The 23,605-nt window shown below is 45.2% G+C and overlaps 1 protein-coding gene and 1 long non-coding RNA gene across 2 annotated transcripts; one reads left to right on the top strand and one right to left on the bottom strand.

Moving 5' to 3' along the window:
• Positions 1-15,650: 15,650 nt before the first annotated feature.
• LOC148684490 (uncharacterized) lies at positions 15,651-16,840 on the bottom strand. Its single transcript, XR_015946210.1, has 2 exons — positions 16,723-16,840; positions 15,651-15,797 (listed from the first exon to the last, which is right to left on the bottom strand). It is a non-coding gene; the product is annotated as an uncharacterized LOC148684490 (long non-coding RNA).
• A 125-nt stretch (positions 16,841-16,965) lies between these two features.
• DCTN3 (dynactin subunit 3) lies at positions 16,966-22,732 on the top strand. The gene is made up of 7 exons (XM_035100899.3): positions 16,966-17,082; positions 18,446-18,530; positions 20,414-20,500; positions 20,920-21,003; positions 21,464-21,522; positions 22,019-22,078; positions 22,337-22,732. Exons 1-7 carry the CDS (start codon positions 16,975-16,977, stop codon positions 22,424-22,426), a joined length of 573 nt encoding a protein of 190 aa, XP_034956790.1. The 5' UTR covers positions 16,966-16,974; the 3' UTR covers positions 22,427-22,732.
• The last annotated feature ends 873 nt before the right edge of the window (positions 22,733-23,605 follow it).

Below are 23,605 nucleotides of genomic sequence, written 5' to 3'. Positions count from 1 at the left end.
ATTTGTTAAGGAGACAAATGTCTGCTCTAGCAGATGGATATCTTCAGAAATAAACATCTCTCTTCTGTAGGGTTCACTACACACTGCCATTTTTGTGACAGATGAAGGCTGTATTCCTGCACACTTTCCTGGGAGTATGGCCCATTGGAAAAGTGAGGCTAAGTTCACTTGGAACTGCAGCGAACATTTCTGCCATTCCTCTCTACTCGGGCCACTGCTGTTGTTGTTTAGTCGTTTAGTCGTGTCTGACTCTTCGTATCCCCATGGACCGTAGCACGCCAGGCACTCCTGTCTTCCACTGCCTCCCGCAGTTTGGTCAAACTCATGTTCATAGCTTCAAGAACACTGTCCAACCATCTTGTCCTCTGTTGTCCCCTTCTCCTAGTGCCCTCAATCTTTCCCAACATCAGGGTCTTTTCCAGGGAGTCTTCTCTTCCCATGAGGTTGCCAAAGTATTGGAGCCTCAGCTTCACGATCTGTCCTTCCGGTGAGCACTCAGGGCTGGTTTCCTTCAGAATGGATAGGTTTGATCTTCTTGCAGTCCATGGGACTCTCAAGAGTCTCCTCCAGCACCATAATTCACAAGCATCAATTCTTCGGCGATCAGCCTTCTTTATGGTCCAGCTCTCACTTCCATACATCACTACTGGGAAAACCATAGCTTTAACTATACGGACCTTTGTCGGCAAGGTGATGTCTCTGCTTTTTAAGATGCTGTCTAGGTTTGTCATTGCTTTTCTCCCAAGAAGCAGGCGTCTCTTAATTTCGTGACTGCTGTCACCATCTGCAGTGATGAAGGAGCCCAAGAAAGTAAAATCTCTCACTGCCTCCATTTCTTCCCCTTCTATTTGCCAGGAGGTGATGGGACCAGTGGCCATGATCTTGGGTTTTTTTTGCTAATCCATTGCTAATTGGATAAACGTACTGGCTGTCCCATAGTTCAGGATTTGCCAACCTGCCGCCCATCTGATGGTTTGGATGGCAACTCCCATCAGCCCCAGGTGAGAAACCAGGTTAGCAAAAGCTGCCACAGTCCCTTGCAACGTCTTATTCACACAGCATGTTGTTAAACGGTGGAACTCCCTCCACAGGAGGCAGTGATGGCCGCCAAATTCATGGAGGAGAGGGCTATCTATGGCTACTAGCCAGGAGGGCTGTGCTCTCTGCCTCCACACTTGCTTCCGAACAGGGGCAGACTTTGGTACTATGGCATCCTGCCTGAGGACAAAATTTGGTACCTTCTCCCAGTAAATGGTTCTTATTTTTACAATAAGTCCTTTTGGTATAGTTGACAATATTTTTTTTTCTTTTTCCAATTTTTCAACTTCATACAAAACATGATAGACAACTGTACAGCGAGTAGCTTTGTCAAGCTCTGACTTCCCTCCTTCCCCCAGCAGGTAAATTATTCCATTCCATTCGCGTATTTCCTAAGTTTTACTTAGTATCAAAGATGTAAGGTTTATTTCAATCCTGCTAGTGTCTTCATATAGGGACCCAGGTGGCGCTGTGGGTTAATCCACTGTGCCTAGGGCTTGCTGATCAGAAGGTCGGCGGTTCGAATCCCAGTTCGAATTCCTGTGACGGGGTGAGCTCCCGTTGCTTGGTCCCAGCTCCTGCCAACCTAGCAGTTCGAAAGCACATCAAAATGCAAGTAGATGGGAAGGTAAACGGCGTTTCCATGTGCTGCTCTGGTTTGCCAGAAGCAGCTTTGTCATGCTGGCCACATGACCTGGAAGCTATACGCCGGCTCCCTCGGCCAACGACTGGACCTAATGGTCAGGGGTCCCTTTACCTTTAGTGTCTTCATATCTTTGAAATTGTCTTTTACGTATTCTACAAATTTACTCCACTCTTTTCGAAATCTCATATCGTCCTGGTCTCAGATTCTGTAGGTCAGTTTGGTCATTTCCATACAGTCTAGCGTTTTCGTTTGCCACTCGGCTATCGGAGGTATCTCTTGTGATTTCCAACTTTGGGCTATTAATGTTCTTGCCGCCACAGTGGCGTACATAAACAGTCTTTGGTCTGATTTTAGAATTTCCTTACCCATTGAAGGCTTCTGGTTTTTTAGGGAAGGTATATTTAAATATCTTTTTTAACTCGTTATAAATCGCTTCCCAGAATGTTTTTATCTTATCACACGTCCACCACATGTGGTAGAATTCACCATCTGATGCCTTACATTTCCAACATGCCTTATTTTTCATTCTGTACATTCTGTATAGTTGACTTAATGGATCTTCTAGGTAGGTATCTGTATAAATATAGGTTGTTTATTATTATTATTATTATTATTATTATTATTATTATTATTATTATTTTGAGCCCTCTCAGCTCAGCACCCTGTGCAGGGCAACCGCCCATGCTAACCTAAATTCAGCACTCTTCCATACCCCTTAACATTTCTCCAATGAAAACAGAGACACCCTATTCCATAATTATAATTTTACTATTTATACCCCACACATCTTTTACTGGGTTGCCCCAGCCACTCTGGGAAGCTTCTAACATACATAAAAACATAATAAAACATTTAAAAAATCTCTTCCCTATACAGGATTGCCTTCAGATGGCTTGGAGGTCGAATAACTCCATACCCTCCAACACTTCTTTGATGAAAATAGGGGCATCCTAAGGAAAAGTGGGACCAAATCAGAAACCGGGGTGGCTTCTCTAAATCAGGGACGTCCCTGGAAAATAGGGACAGTTGGAGAGTCTGCTGTTCTGAAGACAAGGGTCCTGCTTTGGGGCTTACCACTTGGGCATTTGGTTGGCCACTGTGAGAAGAGGATGGCCTGATCCAGTTGCAGGCTCTTCTGATCTTATATTCTTTAGCTGGTTTTGCCTGCAGGGGGAATGTTGTTATCTGGCTCCTGCCCGGAGAACTGCCTTCTACTATCAAGCATCCCTGGAGAAACAGCCACAAGCTGTTGGAATTTCCCCCCTCCAACTGATGTTTCCCACCTTTGAGCAGAAACGGTTTTAAAACAGTTTTTAAACACTTAAAACTAAATGTGTGTTCATTTCACATTTCTCTTGGCATGGGTGCTGCTGTATTCCTGTGGCCCTAGAAATGAAAAAGGTAAGAGAGAGAGAGAGAGAGAGAGAGAGAGAGAGAGAGAGATTCATTCTGGCCCCTTCCCTCCCCTTGAAAAGGGCCAGGCGTTTGACTAAAGTTATTCGGCACATGACTGGGCCTGTCCAGGAAGGCCATTAGGACACGCCAGGGATAGATGCTCTGGGATTCAAGGTGGTTTAAAGTACATCCGAGAGGTAAATATTATTACCCTGCCATGTGTGTTCTGGGGAAACTCAGGGAAGCGTTCATTGCAGCAACAATCGTGCCTGTTGCTAGGCTGTTGTCATCTAACAGTGATATTTATTGTTTGTTTATATCGTTTATATAAATCCTGCAGCTACCCCCATGCAAACCTGCCTCAAGATTAAGGACCTGGCTATATATTTCGAGCAGGGTTCTAGTGCTGTTTGAGAATGATTTTCTTTGGGGTTAGTCTTATGTGAATAGCTGAATAAGTCTAAAAGATACATCTTTTGTTTTCTGTCTTTTTTTAAATTGTGAACCATCCAGAGGATGCAATTAATGGACAGTCTATCAGTCTTTAAAGGGGGGATTGTGATCCTGATCAGAGGTGCTTTTCTGGGTGCCCCTGTGAGGTGGGGGTGACCAGAGAGAGGACCCCCTTATTGCTGGTGCTGCCCACTTTTAGAATACGCCCCCAGAGGTCTGTTTAGCGCCTTTCTTTTTTAGTTAAGCACCAAGTTAAGATATTTTTCAACTTCTCAGACTTTTAATGAACAATGCAATCTGATCTCAACCTTTTTTTACAGCATTTTATCATGTGACACTGCTGGTTTATCTGTTTATTGCTATGATTTGGTTATTAAATTTATTATTATTATTTGTATGCATATTTTTAATGCAGTTTGTTTCAATCACTTTTTATGGATTCCACATTTAAACTTTTATCTCAAGATTTGAAGGCGGCTATAAATCCTTGAAATTAATGAGTAATAATAACCACCATGATACCTGTTATTTGGCAAACTGCCCTGCAGTCTCCATTAATGCATGCATCCTGCCCAGTCCTCCCGTTTTGCACCTACAGTGCGGAGAAACCAACTTCCCCTAGATCACACAGTGGGTCCCAGGTGGAAGCGGTACTTGAACCCAGGACCCAAGTACAGCATGACATCCCCTGACATCCAGCGTGTTTTTCTCAACCGCTTGTTTGCTTTTAAGTTATGCGTTTTAAATATTTTATTCTACCTCCTGGCAGCTTGCAATGTAAGCTAAAACGCTACATTGTATTCTAAATAAAAAAAGACCAGCACTTAAAAAGTCACAAAATAGAGCAGGGAGGCATATTTATTCATTTATTTATAAAAAAATTATATACAGCTCATGAATAAAGAAAACATCAAAGTGGTTAACAACAACTGCACATAAATCCATGCACTATATTAAAAAAAAACCATTTAAAAAAAGTTAAAATCAGAAATTCAGATAACAGTTCCCCAGACATACACGGAATACTGCGATCGGACCCTGGCATGCCTTTTGTGGGTTAGGAGAAGGGTGCTTTGTGGGTGAAAGGCAGCAAAGGAGTGGTGGTGGCAGGTCACATATTTTACTGCCCAGAACTAGGGCTTTTCATAGAATCATAGAGTTGGAAGAGACCACAAGGGCCATCCAGTCCAACCTCCTGCCAAGCAGGAAACACCATCAAAGCGTTCTTGACATATGCCTGTCAAGCCTCTGCTTAAAGACCTCCAAAGAGGGAGACTCCACCACACTCCTTGGCAGCAAATTCCACTGCCAAACAGCTCTTACTGTCAGGAAGTTCTTCCTAATGTTTAGGTGGAATCTTCTTTCTTGTGGTTTGAATCCATTGCTCCATGTCCGCTTCTCTGGAGCAGCAGAAAACAATCTTTCTCCCTCCTCCATATGACATCCTTTCATATATTTGAACATGGCTATCATATCACCCCTTAACCTTCTCTTCTCCAGGCTAAACATACCGAGCTCCCTAAGCCGTTCCTCATAAGGCATCGTTTCCAGGCCTTTGACCATTTTGGTTGCCCTCTTCTGGACACCTTCCAGCTTGTCAGTATCCTTCTTGAACTGTGGTGCCCAGAACTGGACACAGTACTCCAGGTGAGGTCTGACCAGAGCAGAATACAGTGGTACTATTACTTCCCTTGATCTAGATGCTATACTCCTATTGATGCAGCCCAGAACTGCATTGGCTTTTTTAGCTGCTGTATCACACTGCCGGCTTTTGAATGGGGGTGAGGGAGAAAACTGATGGCAGAGGTAGCTTCCTCTGTAGCTTCACCCTGTCCCCACCTGCTCACCTGTGTGATGTCGGATTTGCTGTGGATAGGCCTTTGGAAGGGGGAGGGGAGAAGTGATGTGATGTGTTCCTTCCAACATCACCTCCTTGTTCTTGCCTGCCTATGTGTTGCTGGTGTCATGGATCTCCTGCTGTGCCAAAAGAGAGAGGGGAAAGACCAAGGGCGTACCCACCACGGGGCAAGTTAGGGCAGCTGCCCTACTCTAGAAGCAGGGCTGGTGGGCAGAGGCGGAGCCCAGCCCGGCGGAGCGCGAGTTCTCCATTCCCACCGCGCTGCGCAGCACCCTCCCTCCAGCTCCCCGTCGCGCCCTCAGGCAAGGCCAAGCGCAGCGGGGAACCAGGGAGCGCGGCGCGGTGGGCGGAAACGCTGAACTCGCGCTCCGCTGGGCTGGGCTCCGCCTCCGCCCACCAGCCCTGCTTCTAGGGAGGGGCACAGCCCGGCGGAGCGCGAGTTCGCCGTTCCCGGACACTTTGTGGCCCCTCCCCTTCCGTGCCTTGGCCCCTCCCCTTGCCCCCCCTAGTTTTGATCCTGGGTACGCCCATGGGAAAGACAAAGGTGGGGCGATTTCTCTTCTTCCCTGGTGGTGATATTCTGCAGGGGATCATTGTCCTCGCCAGAAGGATTCATTGAAATGGCTATTCTGTAACGGAGGAGGAGGAGGAGGAGGAGGAGGAGGAGGAGGAGGAGGAGGAGGAGGAGGAGGAGGAGGAGGAGAGGAAGGTATCACAAAAGAGGACCATGTCTCTGTTGATTAAATAAAACTAAAACTTGGTGCCCAGGTGCAGGAGTGGAAACGATCAGAGGCCCAATCCAGGCCCCTCCAGGTTTTATCCATCTCCAAGGCAGATTTCCAGGGGCTACAGAGGGGGGAATGTGCCATCTAGTGAGTTGATGGGCTAACTGCAATTTGGACTGAATTTGCAAAATGAGAACAAGAAGTTTCATAACACCGTGGGTGTACTTTCCCGGGAGTAAGCCCCATCTTATTTAACTCAGTGGGAGATCTGAGTAAACTGGGCTGCAAAACTTCAGTCGATACAAACTGAGTTTCTTAATTTGTTCTGCTTAATTTTGTTTCAGTCTCATATGCCGCTACAGTGCCTTTAAGCATTGAGCTGGCTATAAATGTTTTCGCGAGAGAGCTTTGAGGTGCTGGTTTTGAGAGCCAGTGTCGTGCAGTGGTTGGAGTGTTGGGCTGGCACCCAGGAGAGACCAGGGTTCAAATCCGTACTCACTTATGAAGGTCACCGGGTGACCTTAGGCTAATCCCTGCCTCTCAGCCTAAACTACCTCTCAGGGTTGTTGTGTGGTTAAATGAGCAGCGGGGAGAACTCTGTACTCCACCTGGAGCTCCATAGAGAAAAAAGTGAAAACAGCAAAGCAAAAGTGAGACAAAATAAACGAGAACACTTGTGGCATAAAAATTTACAGGATTTCGGCAGGAATGTATGTACTGACTAGAAATAAGCAGTGTTGCCATCCCAAAACACACACACTCTCTCTCTCTCTCTATATATATATATACAGTATATACAGTGGTGCCTCGCTTAATGAATGCCCTGCTTAACGAAATTTCCGCTTAACGAAAGGATTTTTCGAGTGGAGGTTGCCTCGCTAGACAAATGCGTTTTACGAAAAATTCGTCTAGCGAATCGCGATTTCCCATAGAAATGCATTGAAATTCAATTAATGCGTTCCTATGGGCAAAAAAAAGTAAAAAAAAAATCAGTGCATTCCTATGGGATTCGCTAGGCGAATTTTTCGCTATAAGAAAAGACCCATGGAACGAATTAATTTCGTCTAGCGAGGCACCACTGTATATATAAAATTTACATTTCAAAATATTCATTTAAACAATCTTAAATCAATGACTTCCCTTCTTCTCTTTCCATGGTTCATTTTGCATATCATAAATCCCTGCATATTTTGCAGAAACCATACCACTCAGCATTCCATTATTATATCCATTAAAACTTATTTACACTGTTGAATTTATCTTAATGCTACCAGCGTTTTTAAATGAACACAATTTTCACCCATATATTCAGTAAACATTTTCCAGTTTTCTGTAAACATGCTGTTTGTTGTTTAGTCGTTTAGTCGTGTCTGACTCTTCGTGACCCCATGGACCAGAGCACGCCAGGCACTCCTGTCTTCCACTGCCTTCCGCAGTTTGGTCAGACTCATGTACACATACATTCTTCTTGTTCTCCTATTCTATATGCTAAATCTGAAAGTTGCACATATTCCATCAGTTTAAGTTGCCATTCTTCTTTGGTTGGGACCTCGCTCGTTTTCCATTTGGGGGCTGACAAGATACGGCCGCAGCAGTAGCAGACATAAATAGTCTTTTTTGACACCTGGGAATTTCCCTCTGAATTATCCCCAACAAAAAGGACTCTGGGGTGTTTTTTTGGGGGGGTTTATTTTTTGGAAAGGTACTTTAAAACATTTTTTTTACAATTCATTATATATCATTTCCCAATATTCTTTTACCCTTTTACAAGTCCCCATCCCAAAACTTTCACAGGTGCAAGCTGTATTGAAAGTGGGACCACGTGTGGCTGCTCTGATAGCATCATGGGCACAAATCATCATGTATGTGCCATAAAAAGGATGATTGGAGGGCTCTTTGTAGAACTTATCTGGATGTAACCCAGTGGGTTTTTTACTTCTGCAGCTTCCTGCAATGTTCCTGCATTTTTTCTGTCCAAAGAGGCGCTCTTGCACTCTAGCTTTCTTTTCTGGCATTATGACATCTCGTCTTCTATTCCTATGCATACCCCTCTTCCCCTGTTGCAGAAATAAATCCACTCTGTGGGTTTTCACCTGGCGGTTCATGTCTTTTACACACTGTTAATGCGTTTTAATGGTGAATTCTTTTGAGCTGGCCACGAATGCCGAGGACTTGCTATTATTTGTTCATTTAAAGCCCCCAAATATGGGCCGCTTCCCCCACCTGCTGCCGTAAAGAGAGAAGCAAATGAGAAGGCTGTCGATAAATATTCCGGGCCAACCCTACGTGCTGATGGATGCCGGAGGTAAACGGCTAGACAGCTGCTGCAGACAGACAGATAGCTGCAGTAGATATCCAGATAACTGTAGACTAAGGGATACAGGAGATATATAGACACTTCATGGAGAATCCGGGCAGAGCTCTGCTAGACAGATAGCCCTGTAAGCAAATCAATGGCTACTGTACACAGAAGGACAGCAAGACAAAGCAAGAGGCAGAAAGAATAGGTTTTGAGGAGCAAGGGACCACATTTGTACATGTCACACAGATTGGAAGCAGCAAAGTGTGGACCTGAAATTTCCCCTTCAGCAGGTTGGAACTATGGGGGATTCCAAAGTCTTGCTACTTTTTTTAGGGGGGGGGGGTTCTATCTCATACTGGTGAATTCACAGGGTGAATTGTAGCAGTTTGCAAAATCTCTCCTGGGAAAAAAATAGTTTATTGTTTCCACTTCAACCACAATATTAAACAAACCCAGCCAACCCCACAGAAGCACCAAATGTCTAGTTATACTTAGCTTTAAAGTCAGTTCAGTTTTTAAGCAAAGGTTTCATTCCACAAGTTGCCGTGTGTTCTCAGAAGCCTATAACCTTGTTTTATAGAAATTGCATATGTAAAAAAACTTCCCGAAAAGTCAGGAAAAGTGGTGGTTTTCTTGTCTGTTCAGCTCTCTTGGACATAGGTCGTCAGTTTGTCCCTTGTTATTCAGTCCCAGAGCTGCGAGATCCAGATCTCAAAGGCATTTAGAGCCTTCCCATATCTTGCCATAGTAAGCTATATGCAGCAATCAACAGGTGAGTAATGAGTTCAACAGCTTTAAGAAAAATGCAGAGAGCAAAACCAACCCCTGTATATGGCATTTATTGACCTGACTAAGGCTTTTGACACTGTAAATCGCAGTGCCCTGTGGACTGTCCTTCTGAAAATCGGCTGCCCAGATAAATTTGTGAACATCTTTTGGCTCCTCCACGATAATATGACGGCAACAATCGCGGAAAGCAGTGGCTCTCATAGTGAACCATTCACAGTGGGATCAGGCATTAAACAGGGATGAGTTATCACCCCAACTCTATTTATTATCTTCATTGTCATGATCCTACACCTTGTTGAAGGGAAACTCCCCACCGGAGTAGAAATCATATACAGAACAGATGGAAAGCTCTAGGTTACTATAACTTCCACCATAGAGCTTCAGTATGCTGACGACAATATAGTGTGTGCACACTCAGAGGATGACCTCCAAACCATCCTAAATATCTTTGAAGAAGCTCACGGAAACCTTAGCTTATCGCTCAACATCCAAAAAACCAAAGTGCTGCACCAACAAGCACAAAACAACCCCTCTGCAGTGCCACAAATCCAACTCAATAGTGTAACGTTCAATGCCGAAATCCAGCATCCCCTGAGCTCTGCAAGCGCAGCTTTCTCTCAATTAAAGCACCGGGTGTTTGAGGACCAGGACATTCACAGGGAAATCAAAATGCTCATTTACAAAGCCACTGTACTATCATTGATCATTCATGGGATTATGATATGCTAGACCTTCCTTTCCTGAAATTTCCGGAAATATTTGCAAAGCAATTGTTTTGAAAAATCTGTAGAAAGGTAAAAGTGTATTGGGAAATGATTTATAATGAATTGGGGGGGATTTACTCCCCCCCCCAAGAAAATCCAAAGTCCTTTTTGTTGAGAATAACCCAGATAGAAATTCCTAGGTGTCAGAAAAGGTTATTTATGTATGCAACGACTGTGGCCCGTGTTTTGTTAGCCCCAAAATGGAAAGTGAGCGAGGTCTCAACCAAAAAGGATTGGCAACTTAAGTGGACAGAATATGCAGAACTTCATAGCTGCCAAGTCTCCCGTATTCCCCGGGAAATCCCCGTTTTTCCAGCTGTTCATAGCTGAAAAAATGAAATTTTTGGTTTTTTCCCGGTTTATTCTGGCGCGGCGGCCATTTTGGAACTGGGCGGAGCATGCTCAGAAGCGACTTTTGATGCTGCTCTGCCCAGTGTGACTTCTGGCGCGGCGGCCATTTTGGAACTGGGCAGAGCAGCCTCAAAAGCCCAGTTCCAAAATGGCGGCAGCGCTACTTCCGGTCTGCTACTTCTGCCCAGTCCCTTATTTCTCCGACAGCAACTTGGCAGGTATGAGAACTTGTAGATTTAACACATAGAATAAGAGATCAAGAAGAGCATGTAGTTAAAGAAGAGTGGGAAACATTTATTGAGTATATGGAAAATAACTGTATACAGCTAAAAACACTGGCAGCATTAAAATAAATTCAACAGAATAAATAATTTTTGATGGATGTAAAAGTTTTAAAACCGATTTGAATGGTTTAGTAAAATATGCAGGAATGTATGATATGTAGAATGAATCATGGAAGGAGAAGGGAAGTCATTGGATATTTTAAAGTTTGTAAATGATTTTCTTAAAAAACAACACCTTTTTTGAAACAAAATAAAAAAATTCCTTCCAGTAGCACTTCTTCAGAACATGTGCATGCACACGAAAGCTCATACCAATGACAAACTTAGTTGGTCTCTAAGGTGCTACTGGAAGGAATTTTTTTGCTTCGACTACGGCAGACCAACACAGCTACCTACCTATAACTAACACCTTTTTCTTAATAGTAAATCCAGCTACAGTATGTTCGTTTCACTTTACGTAAGAAATCTCATTTCAAGAATTGGCTAGCTGTAATGAACTGTCTGCAAACCATTTCCTTCTTTTTCCAGGTTGTGAGTATGCCATGTGTTCATGATTATATTAATTATGTGTTAATGGTCTCATTTCCCCTTCTGTTAAACAGCCCTAGATTTTCTGGAAGGGAGTGGGGCATAATAAAATTGCGCAAACCAAAATGTAGTATCGGTTACAGGGCCACAATTCATGTTACAAAACAAACATCAAAGTTTTCGGAAAAGATTACGAAATCTTACACAGGTTAAGCATGCAGAGATGAAAGAAGCATCAAAATTACGAAAGGGAAAGAACTGCGAAACAGGATGGGCTGAACAATTCACGAAAAATGAAGGAAGCGAGATGATATCTCCAATTCCATCCCTAGTCCACAGCTGGGTAAGAACACTATTAGGAGGAACTCAAAAATCACAAAATGTGACAAGCATTTTGACTTCACCAGAGCTCTTCATCAAGCAAGATGTTTCACAGTGAGACGAGGAAAAATAACGAAGCAAGAAGTGGAATAATTAGGCTGGATGTTAACACTCATGAGGTCTGCTCATAGATAAAACCAGAGGTGGCTCCCAGATGACCTGTTTATTGAGCCATTCATCCTGGTGCATTTGCAGGGAGATTAGACAATGTCAACTATTCTGATTTCCTTGCAGGTTGTTTAGACGATGTTGTGTCAAGCAAGTGTTATCCCACTTTTTTCCAATGCAATTTCCTGCAGGACCTCAGTGCCACCTCCCTACCTTCTGCCCTGCCAGTCCCAAGGGGCACCAGACCCCATTGGAGAGAGAAGGAAGTAGGAGACTTATGTTAACACAACAGAGTCTTCCCCCAAACTCCTGCCCTCCAGATGTTTTGGACTACAACTCCCAGCCAGCGCAGATTCATGTGCTGCACTTCCAGAAATAAGCATGGCAGGGGTTCGAATGGACAAGCCTTGGGTCCCTTCTAACTCTGCAACTCTATGATGCCATGAGCTAGTGGCAGTAGCAGGAAGTGTCTCCCTCCCTGCAGACAAGAAGTTGTGCTTGAAGCTTCTGGGCTGTGTGAACGACCTCTTACTGCCTTGAATGGGATTGTTTGACCTTTGACAGCTGAAGCATCACCTAACTTCCCAAGAGCTGACACCCCCCCCCCCTGTCAGTATTCCCACTTTGCTTTTCCCCTGCTGGCTGGGCCTGACCCTGAAAGGGACGGCACAATGTCTGCTCCCAAGAGTTACAAAATGCATCCAGCAGCAATCCGACCGAGAGAGGCAACATGATCCTGCTTCTGTGGGTCACCGTGATGGCAGGGAAGGTCACCGCAAAGGACCGATCCTTCCCGTTAGCGGCGTGTTGAGCAGTGTGGCCCTGAATGCACAGAAAGACTGCCTGCAATTGGGTTATTGACACACAATCTGCGGAAAACACTATCGAGATGGTTCACACTAATGTTATTTAGCTGCAATACTTCCGTAATAAAAGGAATCAATGGGGGAGAGAAAAGACCTGTCTGGGGGTTTGATTTTCTCATTTTAATGGCATACTTATTTACTCCCGCCAGCCCTCCAATCGGATTTTCATTACACCGGCTTGCGCTGTAAGTGGACCGGTATTGATAGGAGATGCTGACTTCAGCTGGCTTCCCGAGGGCACAAACTAAAAATTACTCATATTCAGTGACACGGCAGTGTGCTAAATGACTGGGCATGTAATGGTTGTGCAGTTATTTGGGAGCACGTAAAGTTTTTAACATACATGGTCATGGGTCTGTACACCAGCCCACAGAACCAGGAATGTTTTCTGTGGCTTTGTGTATGAGGTTAAAGAGCAAGCCCTTTTTAGGAGCATAGGAAAGAGCCTTTTACCGAGTCAGACCACTGCTCCATCTCTAGCTCATGGTTGTCTGTGCTGACTGGAAATGTCTCCCCAGGTTTTCAGCCCTACCTGGAGATGTTTTCAGCCCTACCTGGAGACCTTTCCTGGGATGTAAGGTGGAGCCTCTAATTATGAGTATCCGGTGTGTGTGGGACACAGAGGAAGGCATTTGAGCAGGGTAGCAGGAACTCTGCTTAGAGGTCGACATTCTTTGTTCATTATAAACTGCGGCAGAAGGAGGAATAGTGGGGAAAGGGGGGGAGTCTGTGAACTGTGGGGAGGAATAAACATAAGAATTTCCTTGCTGGATCAGACTCAGAGTCCACCCAGCTGCCTTACTTCATCAGAACAGGGGCATCAAAGGCAGGACTTTCTGTGTCCTAGACTGCAGGATGCTTTTCCTGGGACAATCCACCAAACCTCCTCTATCTGCTTTTAAAAGCACAGCCAAAATGGTTGCCACAGACTTAGTTTCCCCATTTTAATCCCAGCTGATGGCTGTGTTGGATTGTTTCTGCCGCTCTGGGCCTGACTAGAATAGCTGTGTGATATGTTTAGCAGTTATTTTAAATGTGTTAAAATTCCCTATTGTGTTAATTTGATTAGCCACTTTGGTTGTAAGTTTTGTAAGACAGCAAAGCAGAAGTATAGCGAGTAAATCAATCTGCCTCCTGTTCCCCATGGCAGCCATCCAAATGGCCCTGGGATACTGCTGAACAAGAGCACAACGGACATTTATGATGACTGTGATGTCCCCAACATATGGAGGATATCAAGCTAGAGCAGGCACCCCCAAACTGCGGCCCTCCAGATGTTTTGGCCTACAACTCCCATGATTCCTAGCTAACAGGACCAGTGGTTGGGGAAGTTGGGAATTGTAGTCCAAAACATCTGGAGGGCCGAAGTTTGGGGATGCCTGAGCTAGAGACTGTTGAATCAGTGTCTTGATGGACTGAATGGACTTGGTGGGACCACCAAAGCTTTACCCATACAAGACAGAAATGTTTATCATCAGTAGAAATACCAACACAGAAGGCTAGGAGCCCACCCTTTCTTGGATGGGGTACTGCAGGAATCAGGAACCTCAAGATTCCAGTCCTCAAGACCAGGCCACACCCCTTAAGAGATGTACATATGGAGACACCTCTGCCTTTCATGTGGCTGGAATACAGTACGCTGCGGAACGTTTGTGTTGCATCTATTGTTCTGCTTCCTTCTGCCTCTGACCTTGCCCACCACTGACATACAACCCATGCACGGTTGCCCATGAAGGAATGTGGCCCTTGAGCTGGAAATGGTTCCTCGTGCACCCCTTGAGAATTCAGGGCTTCCATTCAGATCCTTCAGAGGATTTAAGGTGAACCAGGGCTGCAGAGGCTGAGGGCTCGTCCACACTTCTGCTTGTGCCATGCCTAGAAAGCAGTTCCCCCCTTCTTCCGCTCCTTTCTATGGGAAGACCTGCTCTTTAGTGATAGATCGGAACAAAGAGCAATCTGGAGAAACCCACAAATTGCCATTTGCTCCAATTGAGCGCCAAAGAGCAGTCTTTCTAGGGAGAAAGTAGCAGGACAATGCTTTCTAGGCACGGGACAAGTGGAAGTGTGGGCCAGCCCTGACTATTAGCTTTTGAAATCCCAGCATGCCCCTAAGAAGAGGGGTGCCAAGTGCCTTTGCCTTACCACTGTCTTTCCACATTGAATCTTTACAAACATCCTGCACCCATGACTGGGCTACCCAGCCTGGTGGGTGGGGTAGAAGTAATAAATGTTGATGATGATGTGAAACCAGGCAACAGGGGTCTTCTTTGCCCTGAGGGTGGGATTGGGGCTTCTAGGCATGAGCCCCAATGCTGACCTTTTCAGAAACTAGTGGATTTTTTCAGTCAATACTAGCCTTCCCTTCCTATCACAAAGTGAAGCTCAAATGCTTTGTAAACAAGTTAAGACTGCTATTCTGCATTGATTTTTAAAAAAATACTTATTGTACTGTATTGTACTACTGTACATGCTGTATTGCCTTCTGGAAGCTCATTACAGATGATTTCTCACACTTTTAAAAACATTTTCCCAGACAGTGTGAAGGCTGGTATAGAAATGTAATTAATAATAATAGTAATAGTAAAAATTAAAACATTTGGCCTTCCAGATGTTGTGAACTCCCACTATCTACTGGGCTTGCTTGCTGGGTACGATGAGAGTTATAGTTCAGCAACATCTGGAGGGCCAGAGGTTCCCCTCCCCTGAAGTATATGAACTGTCTCTCAGTTGATTCCTAATCTTTGAGGATCTAAAGTTTCTGCAGGATTCTGTTCACGGAAATGGCTCTGCAATAATTACTTGCATTGTTCCCAGCATACACTTGGGAATATGATGTTTTTAAAAGAAGATGTTTGCAAAGTGAATCTGTGAGAGGAAATTAAGCTTATCTAATTTAACGGTTTTATTTTAAAAAAGCAACACTGTTTTGAAAAGTAGAAAATTGGCTCTCAGAAACGGGGTGAGGGAGGTGAGTTCATGGTATCAATTCTCTGTGAGAGCACCCGAAGACAACATCTAGCACCTAGTATGCCAATGTTCTGTGAAACACAGTGGACTATAAAAGAATAACCGTGTGTTTGCGGATAATTACCCAAGCATTGTATTGCAACTTGAACAACTACCGTAGCAGGACCAAGCAGCATCGAGACAAGACGACTTCCGATTGCTCTGTACATTATGCACATATTTTTTTATTGTTTGCATTGTGATCCTAAGCCCATATTATTCTGTGCTATGGCTCCAATCAACCAACAGATGTAATCTGCACAGTCATTTTTACCAGAAATGAAAGCACATCTACGAGAGTTGCTGAGAATAAATGAGCAACAGAGGGAAGCTAGCAGGAAGAGCAAGTGGATGTAGAAAGTGCACAAAAGAAAAAACCGTGCCAATTGATACACAGTGAGTTCTACTAGTGACCCGTCTAATTCCCCACCCAGACCCACCTGTAACCTTATTAAGGGCAAATTCATGGAGAACAAGGGTATTAATGGTTACTAGCCACAGTGGCTACGTTCACCCTTGCTGGAGGCAGCAATGGATAGAGAAAAGCTTTCCTCCCTTTCTCAAAACACTAGAGCTCATGGACATCGCCTGGAGCTGAAGGTTAGGAGATTCAGGACGGATAAAAGGAAGGTCTTTTTTCCATGCAGCACAAACTATGGAACTCCCTGCCACAAGAGGTAGGAATGGCCACCCACCTGGATGGCTTTAAAAGACGATTAGACAAATTTACGGAGGCAGTGAAGCCTCCGGATCCGGCTTATGGCATATCCCACCCCAGGGCTCTATATTCAGTTTCCATCCAAAGTTTATATGGCACTGGCAGACGGCGGGAGAGATGCTCTGCCTCCCTCAACTAGGTGCTCTCCGTCGCTTCCGGGCTCCATTTCCCAGCATTCCTAGCGCCGCGGCAGCCACGGCTAATGGGAATTGTAGTCCTCCACATCGGGAGGCGGCCAGGCTTTCCAATACCCATTCCGGGATGGAGGCCGCAGGAAAGGAGCGCGTTGATCTTGTGCTCCGGGGCGGCTTGGCAGGTTTCCCTTGGGGGCTCCGCTGGCCTGATACGACAGAGGGGCCTCAAGGTCTTGAGCCGAGGGATCCCGGAGCCCCATCCAGCTCAGGACCTCCCGGGAAGAAAAATGCATCTTCTCGGCACTCGCCACCCGCGACGGATCCGGAATTCCAGGGCAGCAACCCGGCCTCCCCGCCCTGACTAAACTTCCCTTACCCGGGGCCTCGCAGCGGAGAACTAGGCCTCGAGGTCTCCATGACAACGCGGAAAGGCGCTTCCGGGTCGCGAGAGGGCCAACTTCCGGGTGGCCACCCAACCGAGAGAGAGGGCACCGACGCCCGTTGAGCAATATGACGCCATCACGTCCCCCTCCGATGCTCCGCTCTCGCGCCGCCCTAACTTCCGGCAGGCGTCCCTTCTGATTGGCTCCCTTACCGCCCGGCCTCCGGCGCTTCGGGTGTTGCCAAAATGGCGGCGGCGGCGGAGGTACAGCTGCTGCAGGGCCGGGTCGACGCCTTGGAGGGGCGCGTCTTCGGGGCGCTCGCGGGGAGTGAAGGCGCGGCGGGGGCCCGCAAGGTATCGCTGCCGCTGCTGTTGTATTTATTTCTTGCTATAACCATGTTTGTTTGTTTGTTTGTTTGTTTGTTTGTTCGTAGGCCGCCTTTTCCCCTGTCAGGGACTCGAGGCGGCTTACAGATTAAAAGTCAGAAGAGCCCAAAGCGGGTCCGCTTCGGGCCTGTATCTCCGGCCTCGAGCCTAGAACTGGCTGGCAGCCGCTCTCCGGGCGTTTCCCCAGCCCCTACAGAAGTACCGTAGTCGCCTCGTACAGTGCTAGACCCTTATTTGTCGTCTTCAAAAGCAACTAGTCCATTCCGAACTTAAAAATGGAAAGCGTAATGCTGGTAGTCAACAAAAGAGGTTTACATACTGCCTCAAGGCAAATCTTTAAAAAATGTAGTATAAACACCGACACCTGGAAAACACTGGCCTGCAAGTGCTCCAGTTGGAGAACAGCCTTTACCAATGTTGTCATGGGCTTTGAAGACACTCGAACTCAGGACGCTAGGGGGAAACGTGCTAAGAGGAAGGCATGTTTGGCAAATCCACACCGTGATCAACTCCCGCCCGGAAACCAGTGTCCCCACTGTTGAAGTACGTGTGGATCCAGAACTGGCCTCCACAGTCACTTATGGACTCACTGCTTTACTCGGCTACGAGCGATCATCAAAGAAGATTTATTGAATTTATATACCGCTCTATACCCGGAGGTCTCAGACCTTTGGCTTGTCCAGCTCAGCATGGCCTGTGTCGGTGGCTCCCCTCGGTTCCTTAAGCTGTTCCTGGTTCCGCCTGCCCTGCCCCCATTCTCCAAGGAAGAAAACTCTTAAGCTGACAGAATGCCCAGTTTTAATAATTATTTTTAAACCACTTCATATAATTGCTTTTCTTGCTCCCCCCCCCAATGGCTTCAACTATGCATGCAAATCATATCCATAGCCAGTTGTCCCCAGTGGCCCATACCCTACCCTCGTAAAAAGCATTGTTCAGAATACAGTAGCTGCTTGTGCTTGCACAACATGTTCCTCCCAAGAATTCTCATCATGGACAGCACTCTCCCCCCCCCCCCAATGCATGCAGTCGTGCCTTCATGCATAAACTATTGCATACAAACACCCATGCCAACAGACACACAAGCACACATTCTGTATTTGCAGCCCTCCCTTCTCCAGCATTGGGGTGAGGGTGGCAGAAACACTGCCTTTTACTCTCAAAGAGGAGGCAGAGGGATTTTATCTCCCAATCTGGAGACTGAAGCTGCAGGTGTGGTGGGTCACTCACTATTTGTGGTTTACTGGACCAGATCCAGCTCGGTGGTTAGCCCACCCTTGCTGTATATAATTTGTCTTATAAGTTGTTAACAACGTCCTTTCCCTTGTAGATAGGAGATGGCTTGGTTAAAGTCCAGGTGGCTTTGGGGAACATTGCAAGCAAAAGAGAGCGAGTTAAAATTCTTTTCAAGAAAAGTAAGTGCTGTTTATATTTTTCAAAACAAATCTGCAATAGGCTTAGGAGCAGCTGAAATAAAGGAGGTCTCAGGATTGTCAGAGACTGCAGCACTCTAGAGAATTTATTATGGTGAGGTGATGTCAGTGGGGGAAGTCAGTTATTTGAACATAAAGTAGCCATGACTTCCTAAAATTGCAATGAGCAGCATAAAGCTTCCTTCATCCTGTGATGATGTTGTGTCATTGCTATGTTCTGTAGTAGTGGCTGCATCTATGGCAGTGTTCTATGGTTTCTGGAATAAAATTAATAACATAATCCAAAGCAGTTATTGTGGGTTTCTGAAAACTTGTTTGGCGTTGTAAAAGTAGTCAATGGGGGTGGCATAAGGAATAAGCTTTAAGATGGTCCCAGGAGTCCTTTCTTCAGAGTCATCCACATGCAGTGATGACTCAGAAACAGGCCTTCTCTGTAGTGGCACATCTGGCCAAGCTTTATATGCCTCTTTGTTTTTGTCCTCTCTGCACAGGATAAAAATGCTTTTCTTTACTTAAAATGATAATAGTGCTTTACTTTAGAATTGCTATTAAGTTTATTTAAGACTTGTATTTGGACATTTTATCTGCTTTTGTGCAACTGAGAAAATAATAATTTGTACATGGCTGACTGACTGAACCCAAAGGGTGCTCATCAATGGCTCCTCCTCATCCTGGAGACTAGTGACTGGTGGGGTGTCACAGGGTTCTGTCTTGGGCCCAGTCTTATTCAACATCTTTATCAATGACTTGGATGATGGGCTTGAGGGCATCCTGATCAAGTTTGCAGATGACACTAAATTGGGAGGGGTGACTAATACCCCAGAGGACAGGATCACACTTCAAAATGACCATAACAAATTAGACAACTGGGCTAAAGCAAACAAGATGAATTTTAACAAGGAGAAATGTAAAGTACTAGACTTGGGGGGGGGGGAATGAAAGGCACAAATACAGGATGGGAGACACCTGGCTTGAGAGCAGTACATGTGAAAAGGATCTAGGAGTTTTGGTAGACCACAAACTTGACATGAGTCAACAGTGTGATGCAGCAGCTAAAAAAGCCAATGCATGTCTGGGCTGCATCAATAGGAGTATAGCATCTAGATCAAGGGAAGTAATAGTACCACTGTATTCTGCTCTGGTCAGACCTCACCTGGAGTACTGTGTCCAGTTCTGGGCACCACAGTTCAAGAAGGATACTGACAAGCTGGAACGTGTCCAGAAGAGGGCAACCAAAATGGTCAAAGGCCTGGAAACGATGCCTTATGAGGAACGGCTTAGGGAGCTGGGTATGTTTAGCCTGGAGAAGAGAAGGTTAAGGGGTGATATGATAGCCATGTTCAAATATATAAAAGGATGTCATATAGAGGAGGGAGAAAGGTTGTTTTCTGCTGCTCCAGAGAAGCGGACACGGAGCAATGGATTCAAACTACAAGAAAGAAGATTCCGCCTAAACATTAGAAAGAACTTCCTGACAGTAAGAGCTGTTCGGCAGTGGAATTTGCTAACAAGGAGTGTGGTGGAGTCTCCTTCTTTGGAGGTCTTTAAGCAGAGGCTTGACAGGCATATGTCAAGAACGCTTTGATGGTTTTTCCTGCTTGGCAGGGGGTTGGACTGGATGGCCCTTGTGGTCTCTTCCAACTCTTATGAGTCTAATGGTTTGCTAAAGATGGTCTAATGGCATTGTGGCTTATTGTGAATGTCCCTTGACCCTCATGGCAAATTCATGGCTAGAAGTCCTAGAAAAATTATTGAAAGTCATAACTGGCTCTGATCTGTTTCCAAGTATGCTGCCTAATCTGACAATACTTTTTCTGTCATTGCTATATTCTAAATTTCTGATTCTCTCTTCTTTCTGATTCAAGTTGAAGATGTCATAAAATATTTAGATCCCCAGTACATCGATCGAATGGCTATTCCAGATGCTATGAAGCTGCAATTCATTTTAGCAGGTAATTCACAGTATGAAATAGTTTTGGGGGTTGTTGGTTTGTTTTGGGTTATTCAATGTACAGTGCATTCCTGAACACGTCTGTCTAGAAGTAAGCCCCACTGAATTCAGTGGCTTTTACTCCCTGGTAAATAGGTATAGGATTGCAGCCTAAGATGTTTACTGTTGTTACTGGGGATTTTTCGGCTTCCCTTTTTATTGCTTAGAATACTTGAAGAAGAATACTTGCACTCTTAATTTCATATTCTAGATACGGTACATTAATCTGTTCTTTAAGCATTCTGTTTTGCTTCAGCCCAACTAAAGAGCCAGCTCCTTTCATTCGTTCATCTGCTGTGCTATTTGCTCTGTTGCCATTGAATGACAAAGTTGACTACTCTTCCCTCCACTGATGTATCTCATTCTGTTCTTCTCCAACAGAAGAGCAGTCCATCCTGGCTCAAGCAGCACTTCTGGAGCAAGTCAACGGCCTGCAGCCATATTTGGACAGTGCACATATCAAAGGCAAGTCTTTTCCTTTACCCAAGTACCAAGAGCTAAGATACCTATCTGTTGCGGATGGTTCATTCTGACTCACATTATGTTTTTATGCATTTACAGGCATTTTTGTGAAAACCATTGCATAAGAATGCCATCTTCTCGCTTTGTAATATTGTTATCTACAAGCCCAGGTTATATGTCTTTAAAAACGAGAATGCCAAGCTAGCCCAGTACAGTTGCTCCCTGCCATTAAAGAAAAGAAAGCTGGATCATTGGCCTGATTCAGCAGGCTCTTATGCCCACCAATAAGAGAGGACCTATTTAGCTACTTGCCACCTTTCCTCCTAAAACGAGCCCCCTAGTTGTCTATATACATATCAAAGATGGAAGCGTGTTTCAAGGATATTACATTGGAAGACCTAATAGTATTGAGTACCATTCCTGAGAATCAAGAGCCTGACGCTCATTCTGTGGTCTCTTGCAGCTGCTCCTGACCATGCTACCAAGCTGCAGAGGCTTTCACAGATCCACATTCAGCAGCAGGTAAGCTTGATGCGTGAGAACAAAAGCAGAGAATCATTGTTTGGTTTCCTCCGCTCTTCTCCAGTTGAAAAACTTGGCAGGAGCTGACACAGTTATCCTCTGGCTTTGTCATCTGTCACTCACATAAGCAAAGCATATGAAGAAATCCTCCATATTCCCTGGACAAATGGCTCCCTGCTTACTCGGCATTCTAGGCCAAGCACTCTGCTATTTTGAGGTGCTCCTTACATGGCTGCCTAGTTGATTTTTCTAAAATCTGGACTCATATGTTCTGATGCAGCACAGCAGGAGCCTCAAAGTCTCCAACTGTGTTGATTCCCTTCCCCCTACTAGCAGTGGGTCAAGAAACGTTGCCATCCACACTTAAGAGTGTCTGCCCACTTGACAGCTCTTCTGTGGGAAGAAACAACCCCTGTTAGACTTACAGGTTAGCACTGAAACACCAAATTGGCAATGTCATGAAACCCTGCCTGACTGAACTCTTCCGCTGTTGCAGGATCAATGTGAAGCAGTGACTGAGAATATCCGGTTTCTCCTAGAAGATTACAACAAAATGGTATCCTTTTTGCCGCTGTGCCGCTGTGTGGAGTGCATCTTCCCGCAGGGTGTGCCTTTGCTGGCCGCCACGTTGAGGGGAAGCTGCCCCAGCTCTGTCAGCTCAGCTTTCCTCTACCTGCCGCAATACTTTCATCTCGGACTATTTCCGGTCTTCCCTTTAAAGTCCTTCCCTTTTGGCACTCTTTTTTTCTGCTTTAGTCTTTCACTGTTGCATTTTCCAGACTCCCAACTTCTTTTCCTTAAAAGATTGCCCCAGACTCTTCTCCTTTCTAAACAGTTTGTCCAGTGGGACGAGATGCTGACCCAGCTCGAAGCAGCACAGCAAGTCAAGCCTGTGCCCGAGTGAGGGCAGAGCGGCAGCCGGGTTATCAGCTGGCACCTGTGGCTTTCTACCATCCTCCTTTCATATTCGCCTTGAATGTAGCAGAGGCCCTGCTGGTGGTTCTTAGAAATGATATCATGGGTATAAATCTGTAAGCCACATTTTCTCCTTTTCTGGCCTTACTGTGGGGCTCATTGTCTGTATATATTTCTTTTCCAGCTTATCATTTCCTCTTTAATTTATTTTATTCAACCAGTAGGTTGAAGGAGCATGACCTGTCACGCTAGTTACTGTTAACTGTGGACAACAATAAAATCCTAACAACCCCCAGTGCTGATGTGGCTGTTGTGTAGAGAAACGAGGCAATTTAGCTCAGCGTTTACATTTCATTTGTATTTATTTGTAAAAATTAATTCTTATTTTTCTTCTTTGGCGATCACTCGTAGCCAAGTAAGATTGTCTTCCATAAACACGATTTTAACAATGGGTCCATAAGTGACTGTGTGGAGGCCAATTCTGGATTCACACATCCTTCCACAGTGGGGACATTGGTTTCCATGTGGGAGTTGATCACGGTGTGGATTTGCCAAGCGTGCCTTCCTCTTAGCACGTTTCTCCCTTGCGTCCTGAGATCGAGTTTCTTCAAAGCACATGACACCTTTTGTAAAGGCTGTTCTCCCACTGGAGCGCTCACAGGCCAGTGTTTCCAAGTTGTCAGTGTTTATACTACATTTTTAAAGATTTGCCTTGAGACAGTCTTTAAACCTCTTTTGTTGACCATCAGCTTTACGCTTTCCATTTTTAAGTTTGGAATAGAGTAGTTGCTAGTTCACTGTTCTCAGTGCACAGGGCAATCACATAAGGAACACACTGGTATATGTTAAATTTTTAAAAAAGTCATTAAGGTAAAACCTAGTATGTTGGCACTCCACCCCACAGCATGCTGAGCTACCAAAATATTATCCACAGCTTCTAGAAGGTGGTTCCCTTCTGGAAATTGTCAAGAGGGGAGAATTCTGTTAGTAAGAGGGAGCCAGCAAGGTTGACTCTCTACATGCAAATGTGTTACATGCACAAGAAGATGGAGAGGGTGCACTTGGTGGTTCTTGGAGAATGTGCGGGGATTGCAGGTCTCAGATGGGTTGGGCCCACTTTCTTTAAGAACCGACAGTTCAATTTGAGTCCAGATGGAGCAGCTTGAAC

The sequence above is a fragment of the Zootoca vivipara genome, chromosome 10 (genome assembly GCF_965207765.1).
Source record: "Zootoca vivipara chromosome 10, rZooViv2.hap1.1, whole genome shotgun sequence".
Taxonomy (NCBI): domain Eukaryota; kingdom Metazoa; phylum Chordata; class Lepidosauria; order Squamata; family Lacertidae; genus Zootoca; species Zootoca vivipara.
This window is presented reverse-complemented; position numbering and strand designations above follow the sequence as displayed.